This window comes from Parus major, chromosome 5 (genome assembly GCF_001522545.3).
Source record: "Parus major isolate Abel chromosome 5, Parus_major1.1, whole genome shotgun sequence".
In the NCBI taxonomy this organism is placed as follows: Eukaryota; Metazoa; Chordata; class Aves; order Passeriformes; family Paridae; genus Parus; species Parus major.
The window spans coordinates 35,114,066-35,139,610 of record NC_031774.1 but is presented as its reverse complement, the minus strand read 5'-3'; the positions used below and the strand labels follow the sequence as shown (position 1 = coordinate 35,139,610).

The window sequence follows — 25,545 nt, the reverse complement described above, 5'->3', positions numbered from 1 at the left end:
TACGAACTAAATTAAATGGTTTGAGTAGTTTTGAAGTTGATAGCTTAATGATAGCTTAAAGATATCAAATTTATGAAATTTTCAGTGGTTATCAAATCCAAATAAGTAGAGTGTGAGAATATGTATTTGCATATTGTATGTTTGAAGACATATTATCTTTGTAGTTCATTACTGTTTGTAGTTCTGTGCTTTTGTATATACACGAGCAGTGGTTCAAAGTGAGCCACTCACAATGGTTTGGAATCCAGTGATGTGCTTTTGGGTGTGACTGGTTGTAAATCTGGTGTGTTTACAAAAGCAGTGGCAGACTTGTTTTCAATTATTAACTACCTTTGTATTTTGAAGTTTAAATTTTCAGTTTTGCCCTTCATCCAAAGTATATGGGTTTACAGCTGTGGACCTCAAGCCAGGTGGTGAAGATGAGGTAGGGAAATAACCTACTTTTACAATTTAACCAGCAGTTAAATTTTTATTGTCTCAACACTAACTTCAATGAAGAGTGAATTCTTACACTATTTATCTACTGTCTTTGCAGACTGTAACAATGGATAATGCAGAGGAGTATGTAGATCTCATGTTTGATTTCTGCATGCATACTGGTATACAGAAACAAATGGAGGCCTTCAGAGGTAATTGTAACTATAACAGCATATATGCAGTTAGGTGGAATAATGGGCGTTTAAGGCATGCTGGTTAAAAGTGGTGGCATAGAATGGCTTTCAAAAATAAACATTTTCGTTACTTAAAAATGCAACAGGCAAGATACTAATTTCAGAATAGCTTTGCATCAGTTACGCTGTTTTTAATTGTGAAGATGTTCTATTTACCTTAATTAAGAAACTACTGATTGGTTCTGGTTTGACTAAAATAGAACTTAAATGCTGACATTATTTTATAAACATTATTTGGACTCATGTTTATAACTGTGTCTTATGTAAATTAAAGATGGCTTCAATAGAGTCTTTCCAATGGAGAAGCTGAGTTCCTTCAGCCATGAAGAGGTTCAGATGATTCTTTGTGGAAATCAATCACCTTCTTGGGCAGCTGAGGATATCATCAATTACACCGAACCCAAACTGGGATATACAAGAGATAGGTACTTTTATTTTGAGTGATATTAAAAGAGTAGCTAAAAGAGCATTTTAAGTGATAGAATGTCCAGAATGTTCATTAGATGAAGATGACAAATTGGATGAAACTGGTGATCACTGAAGAGTAGGTGATTGTCTAAAACTACATGAAATCACCATGTGTTACAACAGAGAGGTTAGAAGGCACTTGGTAGTTTTGTGATGAGACAAGATAAAAAAATTATTCCAATACAACTAACTAGTGAAAACATAAAGGCGGCTAATACAGTTACTAAAAATAGATTTTAGAGTTTTTATTCTCATGTTTGATAGTAGTTATATCTTTTTATGGCCATGTACAGTTGTTAGTTTGCCCATGTTTCTTACTCCTTTCTCTTGAGATGTAATTAAAAATGAAAGTGTAGTGTGCAGGGGACAAATATACTTACTGGTGGTTGGCTATCAGACAGTGGTCTTGATGTTTTTGGGTTTGTTGGGTTTGTGATTTGTTCTTGCTGCTTGTCATGCTTGGTAGCAATAACATACAAATTACTTCGGGAACTGTGTTAGAATCAGCCTGCTGGAATGTTTGAGCTCTAGTTCCCTACCCAGTCATATGCATTCAAATGCAAGATACCCAAAAAACACACTAAGATAACTGTGTACCTACATTTTTTTGTGTGATACTCTGCAAGGAGATTAAAGACTATTTATTTTTATTTAAGGATGTTTTATTCTTAATACTCAATAGGCCCTAGAATCTTACAATGTCTGCTTAAACATGACTAAAGATTGTAATTCTACTGTGTCAAGTTAAGAGAAATTTAACTCTCTCTTGTAGTGTTATCAGAACTAATTATTTTACTTTATTTTAAGCCCTGGATTCCTTCGATTTGTGAGAGTCTTGTGTGGTATGTCTTCGGATGAGAGGAAGGCTTTTCTGCAGTTCACCACTGGTTGTTCAACACTCCCACCAGGAGGGCTGGCAAACCTCCACCCCCGGCTCACTGTTGTGCGCAAGGTACGGTGGGCCCCGGCACCCTTTAAACCAGCTGTTTTGGTTTGGCAATGCAAGAGCTTCTACATTAACAGTGATGATTGTCTTATTTAATTTATCGCACTGTGTTAAGGCTTTGATACTAACTCTTGTTTCAGGTCTGCTCTCTGATACTATATATATGTATATGTATTTTTCATATATAATTCATAAATATTAAAGAATTAATGTACATATAAAACAAGTGTATTTTTAAATTGGCCTGTAGCTTTGCTGATGCTATTGTTTCTTGACAACTAGTGTTAGGTATGTAGCAAGTGCCATGAATTAGAGGACTTCACAGCTTTTATCTTTCATACTGAGTGCTGTGAACAACTGCAGTAAACATTTTTTTTTCCCTCAGGTTGATGCTACAGATGCAAGTTATCCATCTGTGAATACATGTGTGCATTACCTAAAGTTGCCTGAGTATTCTTCTGAGGAGATCATGAGGGAGCGTCTGCTGGCTGCTACCATGGAGAAAGGCTTCCATCTCAACTGAGCCGCTGCACGCAGCCTGGCACGTGGAAGTGTTTTTGATACTAGCGAAGCCTCTTGTGTTTGTGTGCAAAAAATACGATCTCCACGCTGTGCTCTGACGAGACTTGCCTTTTTTTCACCTGTGAGGCTTTAGGAAAATGTGGAATGTTTGTTAGCTGCTAATGACAAAATAAATCCTTGTAACTACACAGCCAGCAAGAAATTGGCACAGAACACTGTGTGATGCTTCAAGGGCTTGCACAACTGGAAATTAAGGTGTTTCTGTTTGACTGTTCCAAAGAACAGATCATCAGATTTTCAGTGTTCACTGATACAAATTTCTAACAGTGTATTGTGTAAAGTTTGTCTTTTAATACCCTGTACACTACGGTTGCCATCACTGATCCCTGTTTTGCTGGCTTTAAGCTAACTGGTCAGAAACTTGCTTCCTTTAAAATTTAGACTTAATGGGCATCTCCAGCCTTTTCTTTTTTAATGGTGCCTGCACTATTGGAGTATTTTAGTGGGTTTTTGCGTATAATCATGCACAACCGTTTTTTTTCTTCTTTTTCTTTCAAGTGGGAATATATTTTGATTTCTCAAATGCCCTGCTATAAAGATCAAATCCTTAAGTGTGTTTGTGCAGCTCAACAATAAAGCTATTAAAAAACACTGGTTCCTAGTGCAAGGCACACTTAAAGCAAGTTTTACTTTCGGTTGTATTTTCTTTGTATATTATAAACATTTATTTAACTTGTTGCAGTTTGAAGTTTAAAAAAAAAAAAGCACCCAATGTGTAAGCTCAAAAGTAATCATTAAAATGTTTGCAACATATAAAAATGTCTCTTCTGAATACTTCATTAGTACTTTCTAAATCTCTGTACATGTTCTGAACAATGCCATGCGTTTATGAAGGTTTCAAAGAACTACATAAGAGAACTGCTGATCTCAAAAATTCATCTCTGTGTTCAAATCTTTTCAGAGTAAGTGGAACTTCTTAAGAATGAGTCTGGCAGTGATGAGTACTGCATGTTGGCAGGTTTTGGTGCTCTTCAGTGAGCCCATGTGACCTGAGACTATAGTTCTTCATTATACTGGAATAAAATCTGGGTCAGATGATAAAGCTGATTCAGGAGATGGATGGGCTGCCTTGGTGTTAGCACTTGATATTTATTGGAAAAAAAGTGGCGTACAGTAAGATAAAGCAAGATGACACTGTGGTTTTAAAGATTTTTATGTAGCGTTGATACCAGGAAAAAAAAAATTAAAAGGTTATTGTTGAATCTATGTAGTAAGTTTTGCTTTGTGCCAGTCATCTTTGGTAACAACCTTTTCTCAGGCTACTATTGAGAGGAGCTTGCCAAAAGACTGCCTTGCACATGCACATCAGGTTGGTGCCAGATTTCTTTTCATGGCATTGTTTGTAGGACTTTACAGCATTGTATCTTGGATTTTCCCTAACGCAGAATTGGAGAGGAATATCCACCATCCTGCCCACTTCTGTACCTGTTGTGCTTCAGACAAACACCTGTGTCCAGGTTTATGCAACTCTACTCCAGTCCCAACATCATCTTGTTTTGATAAGCGTGTTACTGTGTGAAAGCCCTGTGGATTATTCTCACACACCACATTCTTTGCTCCTTAGACCATGGTTTCTAAGTGGTATTGATGTGGCCAGTGTGTCCTTTCACACACAACATGCTTGTTCAGTATCGGGTTATATGTAGGGTTGGGCTGGAGGTTAAGAAGAAGGATGCAGATACAAGTTCTAGAAAGGTAAGTGGAAGTGAGTTGAGATTACCAACTGTCCCCTGATTTACAGAGCCATGTGCAGTGTGAATCAGCATGCTGGATGCCTGGGAATGCAACTTAGTGTAGCTATGGCTTCCTGCTCAAGAAGGGAGACTTCATTCCATCCCTACCTGGTCCTGAGAACTTGCATATCTATTATTACTTATCTTTGGTAAAAGTTTTAATTTTGATGCATAGATAATGTATACAAGAAAAAAAAATACACTGGTGTGCCAAAATAAGAAAAGATTTTCTGTAATTTATGAAGCAAACATGAGAAAAGAGCATTTAAATTCTGATTTTAATTATATTTTATTAATATTATAATATTTAAGTGCTAAATTATTCCAGTTCCAGCTTGCAAAGGATGCAGAAATACTTAATACATCTGTACTTTTCTTTTTGTGTCCATGACTTGCATTGCAAAGGGAGGGAAACCTTTTTTTGATGAAAAAACAGCTTTTTGATGAAGGATGACTATAGTTAAAAAGTGGGCATAAAAGTCACAGAACTATTATTAACTGTAAATTTGTATGAAAATAAAACAAGCTGGTGCTTAAGGGAAAGACTGAAACTCAGTTTGAATTTATATTTTTATGTTTTATATCTTCTAGGTCTGGCATGATACTACATAATTCAAAGTGGTAGCTAGTCAGTCATGGTAAGTTTCCATTTCTTCATCCTCAAAATGGTTCAAAATTATTGACCATTCTAGGAATGTTTCTGCTGGATCAGTGAAGCTATATTTGAATGCATCCACATGTTTAGCTGTATCTTTCCCATTGGGTACACATATAAGAGAAATGGAAAATATTTTCTGACTAATTTGAATGTTGTGTGAGTCAGTCTTGCAACAGCAGAAAACTGCTATAGGCACATTCTTGATGCTTTTGCCATCTTTTGTAAAACACCTTAGTCACTCTTGCATCTTCCTAGCCTTCTGCTACTTTGTCAAGCACAAACAGAGGGGCAAGAATTCTGTTCCGGTTCGTTTCCACGATGCAACCATTTAGCACCATTTCATCCAAAATGATGTGCACTCTGTCCAAATTGAACATGATCTAGAAACATTTCAAGTTAAGTGTATTTTGAACAATGTGAAGATAATTTAAAAAAAAATCATAGGCACCTAAGTTTTAAATAAAATTTTGCAAAAATAGGTATTTCTTAATTTATTCTAGTTTATTTACCATTATTTTAATAAAGCTAGGGAAACAGTAACTTTGTCTAACAGTGTCTGTCTCAAAACAATGATGGCAGGCCTTCAGGGGTATGAAGGGGTTGGCATTCATGACACACAAGTGCATACATGCAGACATGAGTGTCCAGTGCATTCACTGAACAACTGCCAAGGGTTTGGATGTGAAAAAAGACTCGGATGTTGCCATTTATCACCAGAACCTGAAATGGAAACGGGCACAGCAAAGCAGCCTGCTGGGTGCATCTGTTATGCCTCACTGACATACATACACAGAGCATGAATAACCCTTTATCTGCCTTACTCTCCACCTGTTGCTGCTCTTTACATGTGTTCTATGCTGAGCACAACAGATTTGCGTTGCCTTCATTTTGTACCTTCTAAATCTTGCCCATGTATTGAGGACTGCTGCAGTGGAGCTAGCAAGACTTCATACAGTAACTGCTAAATACATCTCTCAGTACTTTCCCCCCATTTTGAAGAGTCTCTTGAGCGCCTTCTCTCCCATTCTGCTATTTATGACACCATGAATAAATATGGTGTCATATTTATTCATGGTGTAAGAAAGACAGCCTTGGTTTTGCTGTAGTCTTTGTATTTATGTGAGTGGACTTCCCTCAGTGGAGTTGCAAGAATCAGGTTTTTTGAAGGCATCAGCTGTTTCCTCTGCTCAGTGTGATAAATATCAGTCTAATTTTTTGAACATGACTCAGGCACTGAAGAAGACTGCTCTGTCTATTGACTGCCAGAGGATCTGGTTTTGGCAGTCAGCCCTACTGCTCTGCCAAAGAGCTGGAGCAGTGTGAGTTCTGAACTGCAAATGACAACAGCTTAGGAGCCAGGTATTTGTTCCTCCTTGCTGTGACGTTCTGGGCTGAACTCAGTGCTATGGTGTATTTGCCTATAAGGGGAAGCAATTGTAACACTGCTCCAGAGGACGTGTTCTGCTTCAAGAGCACAGCATGTCTAGATATGTGTAGTAGCACAATTCAGGTCCCCAAATAACTTTTCTACTAGTTACTGCTAGGTGAGAAACTATAGCTGTCAACAGGGCCTTGGGGATGGCCATGGTTCATCAGACAGCTTCTAATTTACTGATCTAAACATAACTACCTAATTTAATTCTAAATTATTTTTTAAATACCAGACTTCTTCCTGAATCTGACCATAGGCCTGCATTGTTTCTAAAAATTTGATTTGTGCCTTTTGATACTGAGGGGCAGTGCTGTCCTTAAAACTTCAAACAGTCACCATTTTTGTGGTACCAGAGACAAAGGTGATAGCTTTACTTGGCTTGGCAGTTCAAAGATTGAAGACAAATTTCTTGCTGTGATAAACTTATTGAGTAAATCAGCCTTTACAGAAATATTTTAATCTGAGAAGTTAGGATTTCTTTATTACAGCAATGTGGGAATTTTTAGAAAGACAGCTGTTTTGCTACTTAGTTCACCTCTGGCACTGCTCTGCACTGGGCTACAAGATCTGTTAGGGAAATTAGATAACATTCCATTCAGGTTTCAACAAGTGAGAAAGCCAACTCCTCCTAGCTTTTAATTTTTACACTCTACCACTGATTCACACTGCCCCAGTTCCCATGGCAGAGTCCAGACCTTCCTCTAGCAGTCCAAAACTCTAAAACCCTGATGACTTAATCCACCAGGATCAGTGACGATGCAGCAACCTGCCACTCCCATCTTATTTTTCTGCATCATCCTGTTTAGGAAAACATTTAAATCACATCTAGTGCTGTTTTTTTCCCCTGCTGTATTTCTAGAAGAACTGACAGTATGTCAAAGGAAAACTCTACCCACGCCAATAAAAATCTTGGAGCTGTTCCACTCTCAATGTAGTTCAATGAGATGTCAGTTTCCCTGCAGGCCATTCCAGGTTATTTCCAAACAGGCTTACTCCACTGCAGAAAAGTGGAATGACTTCTGCATCAACTTGATTTTGGAAGGTCCCAAAGCATACTTTAACCTCTACCCTCAACCCAACATTTCACCTCCCTTCACCACACTGTTCTTGGCAAACAATTGGATTGTACAGGGAGCAAGCCTGGCTCTTTTCCCCTTCCTCTAGGTTTCACCTATGCTTTATGGTTACATCTTGCTCAACACAGCTCAGCCATTCATGTCTGAATGACCTGCCCAGGGAGAGATATGTATTTGATCCTTAGCGAGGCTCATCCTCCTCACCTGTTACTTGTTTGGCAAGTGACCCCAAATTTCAGGGTTTAAAGCCCTGGAGTCATAGATCCACACCCAACTGAAGCAGCAAAGCAAACCAGTTTGAGCAGCTGGCAACAGGAAAAAGCTGTATTTGGTGTTTGCACTGCCATGTGCTCCACCCAGAGCTGTCATTTAAGGTCCTGTTTCCAGTAAGAATCTTGGCTGCCCACAAAAAGAACATTAAGGGACTTTCAATAGATCCATGCAAAGGATAACAGGACTTTGAAAAACAAGAATGCAGAGGAAAACGTGTTCATCTCTGCATGCCAGCCTGGGCAAAGATGAGACCTCCTGGCTTTGGCTTCCCAATTTCTGGCAATGCTGCAGAGGCTGTGTACCAAGCAGCGGAAGTATGGTACCTACACAACTGGTATTTTAAATGTTATGTTGGCTGTTGGTAACCCAAAGAGTTCCTCTTCTTAAAGACATTAATGGTACTTTCTATTATCCTAGAGTTTTTATGGCAAATGCATAGTAAGAGGTCTCCTTTCCCAAAACATTATATATAGACAGTTGAGCAGGGAAGAGGGGAAGGAAAGAAGTGGAAAAGGCATAGTTAGGACTTGCATGTAATAAATAACTTCTTCATATGCAGGCATTTTAAGAGATCTCAGGTTTTTACAGGCAAGTAATTCAAGGGTGTGTCCAGGCTTCAGAGATGCTGAAGTGCACCTTGTGATCACAGAACACACCCAGGAGCACAAACAAAGGCTTTGTAGATTACAGTACAGGTACATATGGGGCAGATGGTTTGCTACTGAATATAGAGCCCTTGATTTCCATCATGTACATTCATCTTCAGCTAGAGATCAGCTGGAGTTGCTTCTTTATTTAGTCTAGACTCACACATTCTGACTTATTTTGCCAATGTTCACTTTCAATAGCTTTTAGCCTATCTAATGGCAGGCATGTTTAAGGCACTGAAACCTGTGAAATGCTTTTTTGACCATTTATCCGTCAAATGACTATGCTGATATAAAACAGGAGACAAAGGTGCCTTCAAGTTCTGTGAAATTCTCGAAGCTAATTTTAAGCTAGTCTTTATAGGTCTCCATTTCACCCACTTATGTTACAGTACAATTGAAGTGTATCCTTATAAATTCTCAGAATAGATTCATCATTCAATTTTCTCACTCCTTAAATGCATGGTATCTTCAGTGTTATCCCACGGGGAGTTGAAGAATAGTTGATTCACATGAAGTATTCCCTGTATCACAGCTTCTTATCTATCCTAGGAGGAGCAGCAGCTAGTTGCAATGGAATGTCATGGCTTTTTTGGATCAAGACAACATTCTTCAGATGCTTAGTCCTAGAGCAGTCTGTCACCCTCTCCCTTCCCACAAGGGGAGTGTAAATATCTGTTTCTCTAGAAGTTAATAATGTGTCTTCAAGCAAGCTTTGCTTCACCAGTTCAAGCAATAGAAAAGGTAACTTTTTTATTTCTAAAAGTGATTTTAGAAACTGTCATACATACCAGCGTCTTGTTCCTTAAAGTTGCCTTTCTAACACTTGTGTTTTTATAGGCTCTTTTGTCCTCATCATAGAAAGAAAATAGTTCCTACACCACCCAAGCTGGAGTTTTAGTGCTACAGAAAACCCCTCCCACTTATTTTATAGACAAAGGGAAGCTTATCCAGTACTATTAACACATTAGAGCACAACACCCCGAGGACAATTTCAGTATTTGTTCATTCAGCTGGCCTAACAACACTCCTTACTGATATTTTAAAAACAATCCAAACAACTTTAGGAATGATAGGTCATTCCAGCTTAGGTACTCTTTAAGTGTGCAACTGACTCTTGAAAATGAACATCGTATAATGGCTAAGTGGTTCACAACTGACACGTGAAAGCTTCTGTAAAAAGCTGGCTATTCTCAAGTACTTAGCCAGTAGGTATTCTATATTCATTCTATATAATGTCTGGGAGCTGCAAGAACCAGTGCATGTGCTACAGGCTTGGTAAGGGCTCCAGGGACATCTCAGTTGTGTGATAGGCTCAGCCCTTGGATTTAACTGGGCTTTGCTTGGTGCATGGCTGAATAGCCTTAGTAATTATGATCTGTTTCAAATGGGTTTTCAGTTTGTCATTTCCTGCTATTTTTTTTCATGTTAGTAAACATTACTGGCTATATAAAATAGCCACTGTCACATTTAAAATAAACTTCCTATGGATCTGTACACAAAAATAATAGCAGACACTCAGGAAATCATGAGAGTGTCCTGCAAGATACTCTGTAGACAAAGATTCTGTAAATACTACTTGGTGTTAACTGTTGCAGACCTTCAGATGATACCTCTTCCAGCAGATACTTTGCATCCAAGCTAACTGCACTGAGCACAAGAGTTAATGTGAGACCATTTGGCAAAGGCAACAGTTCAATTGCAGGGGAAGATATTTTCTTTCACATTATGAAAGGCAGGTTGATGGTTTATTTCTTGCACTGCAATAATAGCTAAAGGCACTTGTCCAAATTGTTCTTCTGGGTCAGCTATTCAAGCTGTTGTCAAAAATAAATACAGTCCTGAACAACCCACTTCCTCCTAGTTACACCTCTGCTTTACATTTAATAAAGGAGGGTATCTTACTTCATTTTGACTATTTTAGGTAGCCTTTCAGCTTAAGAATTAAGCTCTTCTTCCTAAATGGGAGAATTATTTTGTACATTTATAGAAGTAGAATGTTTTATTGTAAAATTGTTCCTGAAATGTGTATCATAAAAAAGTGCATTTCTGAATGCTAAAACTACATACTTCATGCATATGTTATAGGTGTTGAGAGACATATCAGCCATGAGCTTTTCCAGTATTTTTTCCACTGTGACCAAGTAAGTTAGTAATGCACACTCCTATTTACTAAATATTTATATTCACACCACCATGCAGATGAGACCCATGTAGATGAACTACTTCAGGAATCATCCAGACATGGAATTGCACCCGTTGCCAACAATAATGTTGGCATATAATCCAACAACTTCTCCAAACAGTGCAGACTAAGGACAGGATGCCATCCACAGGGATCTAGACAAGCTCGAGAAGTGTGCCCATGGGAATCTCATGGGTTTTAACAAGCCCAAGTGCTGGTGCTGCACCTGGGTCAGAGCAGACCCCGGTACCAGCACAGACTGGGGATGGACAGATCAGAGCAGCCCTGCCCAGCAGGACTTGGGGGTGCTGCTGGGTGAGAGGCTGGGCATGACCCAGCCATGGGCACTGCCAGCCCAGAGAGCCAAACGTGTCCTGGGCTGCATCCAGAGCAGCGTGGGCAGCAGGGCAGGGAGGGGATTCTGTCCCTCTGCTCTGCTCTGCTGAGACCCCTCCTGCAGTGCTGCACCAGCTCTGGGGTGCCAGCATAGCAAGGACATGGACCTGCTGGAGAGAGAGCAAAGGGCCACAAAGATGATTAGAAGGGTGGAGCATCTCTCCTATGAGGAACAACTGAGAGAATTGGGATAATTCAGCCTGAAAAAGAGATGATTTAGGAGTGACTTAATTGGGGTCTTCCAGTATTTGAAGGGGAGCCTTACAAGAAAGCTGGAGAGGTTTGTTTTACCAGGGCATTTCGTGACAGGACAAGGGGAAATGGATTCAAACTGAAAGACAGCAGATGTAAATTAGATATTAGGAAAAAAATCTTTACTGTGAAGGTGGTGAGGGTCTACCCCAGGTTTCCCAGAGAAATCATAGATATCTCATCCCTGGAGGTGTTCAACACACAGGGTAGATGGAGCTCTGAGCAAACTAGTATAGTGGAAGGTGTCCCTTCCCATGGCAAGGGGGTTGGAACTAGATGACCTTTAAAGTCTTTTCCAGCCCAAACCATTCTGTGATATGCAGCAGCCTTTCTCAGCTACTAATGGACTACTGGGAGTAGCTCAAGGTGTAGAGCTCTTGGTAGGATATCGCTGAGCAGAGGCAGCAGAATTTAGAATCGTCAGTTTATCAAATGACTCTGATAATCAGGCAATTGCATGCTCGAAGTACACTACATGGAAACACAGGGGATTTTTTTCATGTGTAATTACTAAATAGGTCATATTAGTCTTTAATTTGGCAAAGCTCATATACATAAATACATAGTTCAGAATTAGAACTAATTGAATAAAAAAATTGCATTTCTATAATCGCTCACCCACCTTAAGTGTCCCATCACACTGGAATGTCATTACTGCTCTTTCATAGTGAATTTTAGGGTGTTTTACTAACTCAACAAATGAGACAAAGTTACAACATGTAGCAAGCTTTAAAATATTTTCAAAAGTGAAATTAATTATTTCCTGTTGTTTTTTGTTTTGTTTTTTCCTTTTTCAGTTAAAGTAAGAACAAGAACAATTACAGACTTTTTCTATGTTCTTCATAAGTGGTAATTCATAAAGTAAATAAATTAAATTACTTGACAGTACTTGATTGCAAGATGGCAACTGTATTTCAGGTGTGTAACTGAAACTCTTTATACCAGCAGATCTGCATTTAACCAACAACAAACATAAGCATAAAAACTGCTGGAATAGAGTGAACACACAGTGGAATTGAAATAACTGAGAAGGAAGACTGTGCTACATTCTCCTGGTCTAAGTTTTCCAGTATTGTGTTTTATTTACTTGCTATTTGTGTTTAATTGTATTTTGGACTGTATTTTGGTATTTGTATTTGGGTGAGTTTTAAATTGTACTTTAATTAATACCCTGCAAAACATACACATGAAAATACAGCAGTGTAAGGGGAAAAGAAATTAATACCTGGTTTCCTAAATATTCCCCTCCCAGGTTTTTCCCTTCCTCCAAAGATACAGAAATTAAATCTCACTTCTTGTTTTTATGAAGTAAGATCAAACTGCAAACATAATCTTACAGATAGTGCTGCTATTTGGCTCTAGATATTACAGCTGTAACATTGAGTTGTTATTACAGTATTGTTCAGTTGTTATTACAGTAGTTGCAGTATCTATTTTATTGTAAACTCAAACTGAAACCTTAAAGTAGTAAGCCTAGTTAAGCCTGAAAGTTCCTCATGAATTATCTTTTCACGTACTTAATTCTCTCAAAGCAAGGTCTCTGTCTTATTTTAAATGGAACCAGGCTTATCTTAATGATGGAGGATTTAAATAGGTGACCCATGTGAACATTAGCCATGCTTTCAGAAAGGTGCCAAAACGGTGCTTACTTACTCCAAGTGCAAAACTGGTAAACATCTGCATTGACCTGAGTGACAGTCAGTGCTATGAGGATGGTATGAACTGCAACATACACACTGTAACAAATGCATTCCTGATACAGAAAAGGATACATCTAATTCACTCTGCAGGGAAAGAGATAGACAGCCATTAGTTACAGTTTGATCTCTTATCTCAGATGATCTCATAATCACTAAACATTACACATCCCTTCAAAGGATAAAGAAAGTCTTCAAAATATCGATAGAAAATTTTAGAGTGATTCAGATTTCTCTTCTGGACTGGACAATTACATGCTCTTTCCTGCAACACTGCTTTGCTTTACATGTGTTACCTGTCTCTGTAATCAAAGCTAATGTTTTACTTGAAAAAACCCACTCAGGTCACCTACAAGTAACAATTTGAATATAGTCAGTGCCATCTGAGTGAGTGGGTGGAAAACCAGCAGCTGTAATCATGGTGGTTCTGGCCCTATATTCTCTCTTCCTCCTTCTGCAAAACCAGGATGTTAATGCCAAGTTTACACAGTTGAAGTTGTTGCTGCAGATCATTTCAACAGCAAAATCTAGACACTGTATATACCCATGGCTGTGGTAGTGGCTGCACATATTAGGGAAGGCAAGGCAACTCCAAGCTTTGGACTCTTAGCACTTCTAAGTCTTCTCCAGCGCCAGCAACACAATTCTTCATATAGTCATAATTTTCCTTCTATTTTTGGATTTACCCCAAGCAGTATTACTCATTTAACCAAAAGGTCTGAGTTACAAGCCCTCGTGGTCTCTCTGCAGTCAGCAGAAGAGATGGGGATCACCAGTTGACTCGGCACACTTGAGGCATGACTCACTTTCTCGAGATACTCATCAGTCTCCATTGCCAGTAATAGGATGACCAAATTTCTAACTTAGGTGCCTCAGTTAAATAGCTAAACTTAGAATTAATCACTTAGCCTTAGCGCTTAAGATCTTGCAGAGTTGGGTGGAGATTCCCCAGTCTCTATTAAAAGAGGCAATCTTTACCTGCTACCTAGAGAATTTAGTTTGATAAAGTGGTTTTCATTCATGGTCTACACCTGATTTTAAAGCAGAGTAAAGCTGGTAAGGTATTACTGCTAAAATTGCTACTACTTTTGTGGTCTACAGATGATCTAAACTGGAGTAGTTCTAGTCTACAGGCCTCTGCTGAGTGACCCTGCCATTCTTCAATTCTTCAATTAGAAGTTTTTAATGCATCACAAAAGTTGCATTTTAAGGGTATGATCAGTTAAAGTGTTCTCAGCATCAAAAAGTAGTTGGAGAAATTGGAATTCTGAACAGTATGCAGAATTCTCCTGGGTAGTGAAAATACAAAAGTTAAGGGGACTCAGATTTACATCTCACAAACAACTTTGAAAGCTTTCCCCCTAATTCCATTAATGTTTGTTCTCATATCTGAATTCAAGCTCTGTAAACTCCTTTAGATAAAAATAGAGTACGTGAGAATGTTTAAAGCTCTCAGGTCTAAAAATAATAGATGACAAAATGTCCTTCTAGAGACACATGTTCTCTCCTTTCCCAGAGTTCTGTCTCTGTTGCCATCATCATAATTTGGGATTCTGCTAAAATTCTGTAAATCTTAAACAGTAATCTGTACAAGTACAGATTTATACTTTCTTGCTGTGGTTACTGACAGAAACACCAGCTAGAATTGCAGCCCTTGTCTTAGTGCTCTGCCATTTATTGTGTTATATGATATTAAAACCAGAACCATCGAAGATTTCTTTTAGCTCTCTGCTTTTAGGTTCCTCTAGTCTCCAACCCAAAATGCTATAGAAAATAAACCCCTCTGGAATGATGAACTCAGGAAATTTCTAACAGCTCTCAGTGGCTGGGTTATATGTGTGGTCAAAAGATCATATATATACACTACATTTATATGTATAAGAACTACATCTATTTTTGGTCTGCTTTAATTGAATAAAATTTGAGAGGTGGTTGGCAACTATTAGCTCAATCAGACAAATAAGATATGACTAAATTTTATTGTGCATTCCTGTGCTACCGAGATCTAATTCCATTCTTTGTTATCACTGCTTAGGTTGAGACTACAATCAGCAATTTTAAGAGAAATTCTGAACTCGGTGCAGTCAGAAAGCAATATACTTAGTGGCAGCAGTTTCAATGGGCTGGGGTGACGTTGAGATAACAGCCTAAAAGATTTGCCAAGCATCTAAAGAGTGAAGGGTGCAGATGACTTTTTCAAGCATGTCCTTGAATTCACAGAGGGAGCTCTGCCCTGCCTGCTATGGTACTAGAGCTGGGGAAGCAGTTACAGACCCTGCGTACTGATACCTTGTATGTACAGTCACCAGTGTAATACCCTCAAGTACACGGACTACAGGGGAAATGAGACAGTCCTCTTTTCTGAGAGGGATAGCCAACACATTTCAGCAAAGGTTAACTGAAACTGCACCAAAGTATGATTGCAGTCAATTTTTTTTTTGTAACAAGATTATTACAAACCCTATATTAAATAGCAAATTTTCTAACCAGAATTACAATGCTGCATTTTCAAACTTTGTAAAAACAAGCAAGCAAAAAACTCTCCCACCAAAATGAACAGTGTCATTTTAAGTGGAGCCATGTCTGATGTTGAATCCTTAAGAAAATTACTATCTCTATAATAGCTGTTTTATCAGATATCCACTGTTGCCTGACAACAGTATGGGGTCTACAAGTACAGACTGGTTTTTGAGGTTTCTTTTGCTCCATTCCTCTGATCTTGTTCAGTGAGAGTGATGTCAGTTCCCTGCTTCATGCTTACACCATCTTAATCATGAATAAAGTTCATTTGGGGAACGTAATGCTATAAATTGCATAAGAACTGCAAAGTCAAACCTCCTTATTTCTTTAAAATATATAAAATGCCCATGGCTAATTTAAGAGTATATGACCCAAAGAAACCCTGTAAACCCATGCTTTTCTAACAGAAATATTTCTGGTATTCCTTGTCTGATAATTTATAACCCACATATATACTTTTACTTCTCTGAAAAATCAGCTCATACTACCTTTCCCCACAGGGAAAGCTATATTTATTAAAATTCTAAAATATTAAACATTTTTCTCCTCTGATTTATTCTCTGAAATGGCACTTTCACCAAAGTTTTGAAAGAGAAAAAAATGTTTCATAACAAATTCAGTGTCTCACTCACCACTCTGCTGAAGTATTTGTCCAAAACTTCCACAAAATTATGAATTAGTTCATATACTGCCATCTCATTCTGAAATTAAAACCAACTGAATATTAAATCAATATTTAGAAAATGTAGTAGTATTCTTTGTGTTAATTCAGTTTGTGGTGAATGAAAAGCCACTAGACAATAGAGTAAGCCCTCTGCTCAGGCCATGTAGTTGCCCAGCTGAGGTGCTGAGAGCTGGGCAGCGCTCAGGGCAGAAGCTCAGGCCAGTCACACAGAGCAGCTCTGCAACAGCCAGTGGATTCTCTGCCCCAGGCTGCTGCCAGCCCCCTGCTGCCTTTGTGCCACCCCTCACAGCTCAGCTCTAGCACACACACGGCTAACTAGGTTAAGCTTACCCATGCTGAAGTCACACCAGCCAGCTGTAGCACTGAGCCAGCCTCTGCTGGGCAATTTGTCCCAAATTGCCTGCCTGATTTGAAGATCCTGTAGTAGGCATCAGCTACCTTCCACACCACCCTGTTAAGGCCTCTAACAGTAAATGCTGTATTAATTTCTGAGAATCAGTTATCAATGCAAACACTAAGGCCTCCCAGGTGCAACCTGAACAAATGAAATACTAGTATTTGTCAGCTTTCAGATACCTTTCTTTTTTCCCTTTTTGAAAAGCAAAATAAATTGGCATCTTTGTAGCTGACAGTATAGGAATTTTTATTTTGTCCAAGGATATTAAAAACAGTGAGAAGTCATCACAGATGAGACAGATGACCTGGCTGTAATGTTAACATTTGTTTAGGAACCCACCTCACATAAATTTGTGCAGAATCAGTACAGGGCTCAGGAAGACTACCTCATGGTAACAGTTCAATCTACTGCTAAAGACCAAAGTCAAACATAGCACACTTATTTTTGTTTTCTTTTGTAACACACATTACCTCTCTTACTTCACAGAAATAAAAATTTTGGGGGGAGGGGATTGGTTTGTTTGGCTTGGGTTTTTTTTGGTGTTTTTTTTACAATGACTTCTTGAAATTCTCTAATAGCTATTGAAAAATTCCATACTGGATGAAGAGCCTAGCCTGTGATAATCACTATAAACATTCATTGCAAGAGGGTATATAATTTCTTACCTCTGTCTGGTCGATGCCAACAACTATGAAAAGAGCTGCATACTGTCGGTACACCAGCTTGAAGTCCTTATACTCAATGAAAGAGCACTAGGGCAGAAGCAAAATGAGTCAAATAGAGCAGCTGCCATTTAAGCATACAACAGTGTAAAGGCTCAAAAGGCCTGAGGTTTCAAGTTCATAAGACAGAGAACATGGATTCCCCGAGATTCATCAATTTTAACTTGAAAGAAATTTAGTATGGTAACTTTTACATCACAGTTTTCATCTGCTGGCAGAAAACGTTCCACCACTTTTTAAATGGAAAAACTGAAACACGCAGGACTAAAGTGACTTGTTTGGGGTTATAAAAGCACCCATTACTTTCCCATAATTTTCATTTGCAAGCCCTTTCAAAAAGAGACCTAAAGGTAATTTTCCTGTTTTAAAAAAATTACCAATATTTTAATGTAAAAATGGAAATGAAAAAATTCCAGATCCAGTGGTGAATTAACAGGTCTTTCCCAAGAGGAGAGAGCCAGGAGATGGCGCCGTTTCCTGCCTTTGCTCTCCGCGTCACTCCTCCCGGCGCCCGAAATGGCAGCGGCAGCGCCGGCAGCTCCTGCGCTCGGAAATGCCCTCGCAGGAGCGGCACCAACACCGTCATTTCTTTAGCCAAAGCTGCGAACTACGGGACTTGCAAGAACTGCTATTTTTACTGAGGTTTCCTAGAATGAAGTATGTAAGGAGTGCTGTGCTTCATTAATGAAAAGTAAAGAGGCTGACTTCAGAACACAAACCAAAAAACTTCATTCACTATCGAAGTCATGTATTTCTCCTCTAATTCAAGTCAATCTGCAAAAGTTTGATGCTGTTCTTAAAGAACCAATGGTTTAATTAAGAGAGCAATGAAAATCTGAACTTTCATACAAAAAATTTTCCAGCTTCTGTATTTTCTGACTTTCTTGCAGAAGACGTGAACACTTTTTTTGAATAAAGGAGTCTAATACAGAGGCCTAAAAATCTGTGTTTCCAAACCTGCCCTGCGCTTTAGATAATGTTTTCATAATTTGGAATCCTCTACCCTAAGTTTAAACTTGGAGCTGTCATTACTCTGCCTTCTACCTTCTGGCAAAACAGTAATATCCCTCCATCCATCTCTATCAGACAAGCAATACAAGGATAAAATGAGTATTTCCTGACTTCTGAGCTTCTTCAAACAAAGAAGAGGAATCTTCATGACATTGATACACACAACTCCAAAATCTCTGTAAGCCTCAAAAAAACATTTATTCAATACAGAATCAGTTCAACTGACTGAACCCATAATCTAGAAACTAAATCTTTTTTATCATGGGTACAAATGAAATAATGACCTGCGACAGACACTGATAGGTTTCAGAATTATCAATAGGAAAGATGTGAAATGTGGATAAAATGAAATCTACAAAACCTACCTCATCCTTTGAACGGGAGAGACAGTTTTTGATTACTTCAGCTTCCAGTATTGCCCGTTTATTAATTTCTACATGCTCATAATACCTGGACAGTCTTGTTTGACCTTGTTTGTTTACCATAAGAAAAAATTTTATCATTTCTTTTATATTAACTTCAGTGGTAGATTTCAATTTTGGGTGCAGGAATCAAGAAGAGTATTTCTGGGAGAAGGAAAAAAAAAAAAAAAGAGTAGTAATACATAGGAATAAAGCCTTCCCAAAAACTATCCAGCCCAGGTATGCATATATTTATGATTGAGTTTATTGCCTAAACATAGAACACAAGAAATAAAAAAACCCTCAAATCTTTTGCACACATCCCATGGAAAAACTCAGTTTTTCCCCCCACGCAACTAGTCACAAACTACCTAATAAATAACAGCTTTACCAGGAGCTACCTGATTTCCCACATGGATGCCATAGGTAAATTCTGCATTTAATGCAAACTAAATGTGGGTCTTCAATAGATAGAGAAATTGATTCACATTAATTACTCAAAAGAGCTTTATCTCAATGTAAAAAAATATTAAGCCACCCAATGCCACTGAAATATAGCTGTAGAATATAAACATACCACATGCAATGTACAGTGGAAAACAGCATTAAAAAGAGCACAGCATATGTCAGAATCTGCTTGCTAAACAACTGACATCTCTGATGTTTTGAATAGTATGAAAATAGAGTAAGCTGCAAACATAATTTTTTGAAATAGAAGTTCTGGGTTATTTACTTTAATGCCTGAGAGCAATCTCTTTAATGTTTTCCATCTGACTCTCTATTTGCATCCCAGATTTATTGGCCCAAATAATCTTAAGATTTGTGCACTGGAAATACAACACCTACTGCAAAAACTATTCCTTTTTTTTCCAGTTCTGAAGAGCTTGTCCTTACCTGGTGCATCTTGAGGCTCAGCTTCTGTGACGAAGTGTGAACAGAAAACTATCAGGAGTACACAAAACAATACAGTGTAGCTCTTTGAGTACAAACAGTGTATCTTAATGCAGACAAGAAAAAGGGGGGGAAAAAATACAAGGCAAGCTCCACAGGTGCTGCATCATATTATTAGCAACTTGAATTAGCTGGCTATATACCACCCCTGGGTGACAAATCTTTCATGACAGTGATGCAGCAAGGGCCAATATATTGAGCTGACATTAATTATTGCTTACTTCTGATTCACAGTGGTCACTGTTTTCTGAAAGAAAAGCCACCTCTTTTACTACCACTTGGATCTCAACCCAAGTGACTCTCTTTTTCTCAGTGTACTGTGGCTTACTCTATCTACAAAGAAGTTTGGATTTCCACATGTAATTTCAAATGTGTTTTTATTAATTCGACTTGATACTGAGAATTCATTCGTAGTTGAGTGACATGCAGTTAGCTCAGGATCAGTCCTCAAGACAACAGAATCTATTTGGAATCACGACAATCTCAGAGCTTTCTCACCTCTTCCAGGCACATGAAGCCCCCTCAGGCACTCACTTCTGTTGTGTCGCACCGACAGCAGAATCCTGGGTGCTGGTCAGTGCTGCTGCTGGCTGCAGGTGGCTTGTGCACTGCACCCAGGGGCTTCTGGATCAGCACAAGTTTGTCTCTGAGGAAGAATGAACCAGGTCATTAGGATAAAAAAAGGGCCCAGATAGAAATGTTTGATGGGATCTTCACTGTTGGATAGCAAGTAGACTGGCATTGATGACTTAATGGAAGACTAGCATATATACAATCTTTGTTGTGTTTAGTATATAGCTCTTTTTCCCCCTCACACTCTGGTTTAATTACTGCCTCAAGTTAGAGTTGCAATAATATATCTTAATATTTTTAAGCATAAAGTTGAAATACTAAGATGATGCAGTCACTTTTTGATAAAAACCTTCCAAGAAGGACAAGAACAAACAACTCCTTCCAGCTCAGAATGAGGCCCCTAGCAAGAGCCAACCTCACGGCAGAAAGAACATGAAACTTTAAAGCTACTTAAGAAGGAGCTGTGGCATGAAAGAGAAACAATATAAGAAATGCTGCCCATTGTTTTAAGCAAGCTCAGGCACAGGAGAACAACTGCAAAAGATGTCTGTCCATGCTAAACAGATAATAACAGTGGCATAGACAGCTTTTCTTTTTTCATCTTAGTTTTTACACCTCATCATTGTGTTTGGCACTGCTGAAACAAGAACTAACAGTTCTCTGTTTTCATCCAAGCTATTTTAATCAATTAGTTATAAATGGGACCAAGGGCTTGAGAACAGTACAGGGAGAATAGAACAACCATCCCAGGAGCACTGACAGAGCTGTTGTACTTTGAGTTACTGCTAAGCAATACGTAACAGCAAGACATGACAAATTCATACGTATGATCCTATTGCAGGATTGGCTCCTAATCCTAATTATTCCTTTATTAACCTAATCTTTGTACATGGTTAATCCCTCTCTGATGTTATGACTATTTTATCTCCATGTATCCTTATGAATGGCCTAGATTGTTTTACAGATGAAAATATTTAGACCAGATTGTTTTTTAAAAACCTGCACAAATTCTCTTATTCAGAATAGATTAAAAAAAGAAAAAAAACAATAATGTTGTAACAGAGGTAGAACCGTAGTAGCACTCAAGTGTTACCTATAATTTATGAGACAATTATCCATAGAATTGGAAAACATAATCAACAGGTATTGAATCTGTAGGAAAGAGGTCCATTCTTTCTGTAGCTATTTCTGTATTTTCCCACCAGCTCCAAAGATAGCTTTCCAGATGTTAACCAGAAACTTTGTTTGTATAAATGGCAGCACAAACACACAGTTTTGTGCAGAAAAAGTGGTATAAATTAATAAGTTCAAACAATAACTTTGTAAAAATTTACAAAAAGTATGCAAGTATAGCTGACTTTGAGAATAATGTTAATGTTAAAAATATCTTACGGGGTTTCTGTATTTCTTTTAGAATTAATTCTGAAAAAAAATCACTTGTAGTAGTAAAAGCATTTGCTTGCAAAATTTGGGCAAAAAAAGGAAATGACTGAGTTTTGTTTCTAACAAACATAATTTATTTCTTCTCTTTTCATCTTGGCTTTCAGATACAGAAAACACATTAAAATGAGTTTTGCATATATAGGATGTAAAGAAACCTGTGAAGTATAATAAAAAACCAAAAAGCATATCTGTGCATGTTGATGGGTAAAGAAATCCCATTCCTTCAAGTTCTTTGTATTTGAGAAACTACCTTTTATGATCAATAATCAGTACTCAAAAAGCCGGCAACCTTTCTTCTGATACAACTCTTACATACTCTTCTAAGCATTCTCACGCATATGTCTGTGTGTATCCATGCCCATACACACCGGTTATGATGCTTTTATGCATGGAGAATCAAATGGTTCAAGGAAATTGGTGACAAGATGCAAGCCTTTCATATCTCTGCCATTATTTTGCTCATTTTAGTAATGAAAAGACATTACTATCTGAAGGCTGTTTGTCAGAAATGAATAGGCTCTCCCATTCCAGGTCACTGGACAACTATCTGCACAAATGTGCTTAGGAACCAAAGACTGTAAGAGACTTTCAAGATCCTGATGGACTGTCAAGTCCAACTCTCTCCATCCCAGTCAACCATGCATTAGAAATTTTGTCCAGAACAGCCTATGGTATCTGCCTCCTGCATAGCCAATCTACAAAACACCTTTGGAACTCTACCACTGAATGAAGACTCCCCAGAAATAAAAACCTCAAAAGGTATTGCTTGGGGAAGATGTGAAAAGTCTGGAAACTGCAAACTTTCCTTCAAAAAAAATTACCTTCTGGAGTGACCTTTACTTCCCTAACAAAATACATCTTCTGTAAGGATAATTTCGCATGCATACAGATGACATACAGTTTATCTACTGTGATTTAAATATGAGCTGTTACTTTAATGTGGATGCAATTATAACATACTGTATCTCTTGCAGATAAGTATCTATGAAAGAAAATTCATATAGTGATTGGCCTGTGTGACTCACACTGCCAGGCTGACATGGTTCAAGAGCTGCTTCCAGTACATGTTGGCTCTGCAGGCTGCATAACCACATGAGACACCTCAAAGCAACTTGTCCCTGTTTGAGCGACACTCCTTTTCAGATAACAGCTGAGACCTCACAGAGAGGCTAAGCCTGCAATACCTGTTCTGCAGATAAAAAGATCTGAAGTCTCCCACGAGGCCAACCCTGCAGAATCTACATGCAGTAATATAAAGCATATTTTAAATATAATTTTAATTATTCCTCTGGTATAGATACAAGCACTGAATTTAGTTCGTCACAGATTTCACCAATACTTGTACATAATCTGACAATATATTAAAAAAAAGGAAACACAACCTAAGTTTGAATTGTACTTGCAGTACAGCTGTAATTCAAATTAGACACGTGTCTCAAACTAAAACCACTCCAGTCAATGTCTACAGATTTAGTAGTATGTTAGTTATTTCAGCCTAAGAAAGGTTTGCAACATTCTAGGGCTCTTAGCTAGAATGTAAGAGATAAAATCTCACAAAGAAAAAATGGCATGAGTACATATATTACATAATTGCTTCACCAAGAATTAAAAATAAATGTTAGATAGAACTATAGGCAAATAATGTACTGCACTGTCCAACTCTAAACAAGTTGATTTTCTGGATGTAGAGATCTAATGGAACTTTGTGTATGAAATGTAGAATCATAGAATATTCTGAGTTAGAAGGGACCTACAAAGATCATTGAGACCATCTCCTGGCCCTGCACAGAAAATCCCGAGTCACATCCTGTGCGTGAGGGTACTGTCCAAAAGCTTCTGGAACCCTGTCACTCACTCAGCTTAGCGCTGTGACCACTGCCCTGGAGAGCCTGTTCTAGTGCCCAGCCACCCTTCAGGGTGAAGAACCTTTTCCTGATATCCCACCTAAGCCTCCCCTGGCATGGCTTCAGGCCATTCCTGGTCCTGTCACTGGCCACCACAGAGAAGAGATCAGTGCCTGCCCCTCTTCCTCCCCTCAAGATGAAATTGACTGTAATGAGGTCTCCCCTCAGTCTCCTCCAGGCCGAACAGACCAAGTGACCTCAGCCGCTCCCCATATGCCATCCCCTCCGGGCCCTTCAACAAGTGTAGAACAAAATGGGTTAAACTGGAATGAAAACATTAGTGAATTTTAAAATGGCCAAATGACAGGCATGAAGCACAAGCAGGTGTAGCACAGGAACAGGTATTTTTAATATTTTTGTTTATTGAGCTTCCTGTAGATTTATTGCACAAAACCATGTAGCAAATGAAGACCACAAACATAATCAGAACCTTTGGTCTTCCTACTTTCATTGTGTCAGTGGACAAGGCTTTAATAAAACCACATACTATTTTAAATTTACCAGTAAAAGTAATTTTTGCATTCCAGTTTACTACTGTGCCCAAAACAATTCATCAAAAAGATGAAACAAGTATGTCTGTGTGGCTTTAAAATAAAGCACTGTGTTCAGTTTCAGGACAGTGATTTTTTAAAAAGGCAACCTTAATTGTCTAGGGAAGTCAAGGGAGGAAGGAAAGAATAAAAACGTTTTCCTTTGCTGTTGTCAAAATGCTAGCTGAATATAGTAACAGAATTAAACTCCAATAACTCTCAAATACTCAGGAATGAGGAATGTCCTGGACAATTGGAGCTAAACAAAAGGTTAAACTAGTTATGAGCTAAGTCTCAGTTTTTAATAATGATTAGGTAACTGTCAGTAGACAATGAAAATAAATCAGCTGAGGTGGAAAGGAGCTGGATTTAGATTGCCTAATCGGTATGGAATCAGGAAGAATGGACAATGACATTTTAGTAGGAAATGATTTAATGGAGAAGAAAGGAAGGACTGGATGAACTGAAGCGTCAACACACACCTAAGGGGAGACTGGTAAAGAAAGGAAACACCGGTACTGAGACAAATATTAATTTTTTCCAGTAATTAACAGAATTCCAGGTCTGATAAGGATAGACCTTTTTTAGGAAACTACCCATGTAGTGAATGAGTACAGCATGTAAAAATTTTGAAGAGAGGCAAAACCAAAGACCAACCTTACTTAAAATGAGTGACCTATGGATCATTTGAAATAGGATGTGATAATAGTTTTTAAGTATTACGTCTCAGAATAGTATTTTGCAACCGAGGTAACTTCACCATATTCAAACTACAGCCTCAAACACTGCATTGCTATCACCGCTAAAACTAAGCCAGATAAAATAGACCAGCAATTTCTTGCAAAACCAGCCTCACGTGGAATAGTTTCTACTAGCGAACATGGTCCTCCTCAGGGGGGGAATACATTATGCACATCACAACCGAGTTATGAAGATGACCAGAGATTAGCCAGCTTCCAGAAACATACCATAAATTTAATACATCTCTTCTAAACCATCTCCTTATGGAGCAAACTCAGCGCACCATTAAATCGCGCAGAGTCTCAAGAACTGAAGTGTTGGACCCGGCTGCACGCCGCTTTAGGACGCAGGCCCCGGCCTGGCCGCGTTCCCGCCGACTCTTCCCAGGGCGCTCGGCACTCCCGAGTGGCGGGGCGAGCCTCGCCGCCACCTCCGACTGTCACCCGGGGCAGACGGGAACCACCCGGCCGGGCCCCAGACCGCCGGCCCCGACACCAACCGGCCCGAGTGCCGCCGGCAGCCACGGCCACCTCTGTGTCCGTCGGGCCAGCCCCGGGCCCGTCCCGCTCCCCCGGGCGCGGCGCTCACCTCCCTCCCGCGCAGGCGCGTAGGGCCGCGGGAGGCGGCGGAGGCCAGGCCGCGTTTCCCGGC

The 25,545-nt window shown here is 38.9% G+C and overlaps 2 protein-coding genes across 20 annotated transcripts in view; one reads left to right on the top strand and one right to left on the bottom strand.

The window, feature by feature from the left end:
• The window catches only part of HECTD1 (HECT domain E3 ubiquitin protein ligase 1), a 65,436-nt gene extending 61,567 nt beyond the window's left edge, over positions 1 to 3,869 (top strand). For 10 of the 12 annotated variants that reach the window (XM_015629803.3, XM_015629802.3, XM_033515198.1 and 7 more), the window contains 5 exons: positions 346 to 424; positions 536 to 629; positions 946 to 1,096; positions 1,947 to 2,091; positions 2,471 to 3,032. In XM_015629803.3, coding sequence (XP_015485289.1) covers positions 346 to 424; positions 536 to 629; positions 946 to 1,096; positions 1,947 to 2,091; positions 2,471 to 2,608 — 607 coding nt within the window. In that variant the 3' untranslated portion in view covers positions 2,609 to 3,032. Of the gene's footprint in view, positions 1 to 345; positions 425 to 535; positions 630 to 945; positions 1,097 to 1,946; positions 2,092 to 2,470 lie in introns of all 12 variants that reach the window. The other 2 variants (XM_033515195.1, XM_019006873.2) reach the window with 1 other exon arrangement.
• An 801-nt stretch (positions 3,870 to 4,670) lies between these two features.
• Positions 4,671 to 25,545, bottom strand: part of AP4S1 (adaptor related protein complex 4 subunit sigma 1) — a 21,695-nt gene continuing 820 nt past the window's right edge. Inside the window, exons 1-8 of one of the 8 annotated variants that reach the window (XM_019006876.1) lie at positions 25,122 to 25,476; positions 20,202 to 20,349; positions 19,647 to 19,694; positions 18,717 to 18,917; positions 17,284 to 17,370; positions 16,169 to 16,237; positions 13,080 to 13,103; positions 4,671 to 5,438 (exon numbers count right to left, since the gene is read on the bottom strand). In XM_019006876.1, the coding sequence (XP_018862421.1) occupies positions 5,310 to 5,438; positions 13,080 to 13,103; positions 16,169 to 16,237; positions 17,284 to 17,370; positions 18,717 to 18,854 (447 nt within the window). In that variant the 5' untranslated portion in view covers positions 18,855 to 18,917; positions 19,647 to 19,694; positions 20,202 to 20,349; positions 25,122 to 25,476 and the 3' untranslated portion in view covers positions 4,671 to 5,309. The other 7 variants (XM_019006877.1, XM_015629827.2, XM_019006875.1 and 4 more) reach the window with 7 other exon arrangements.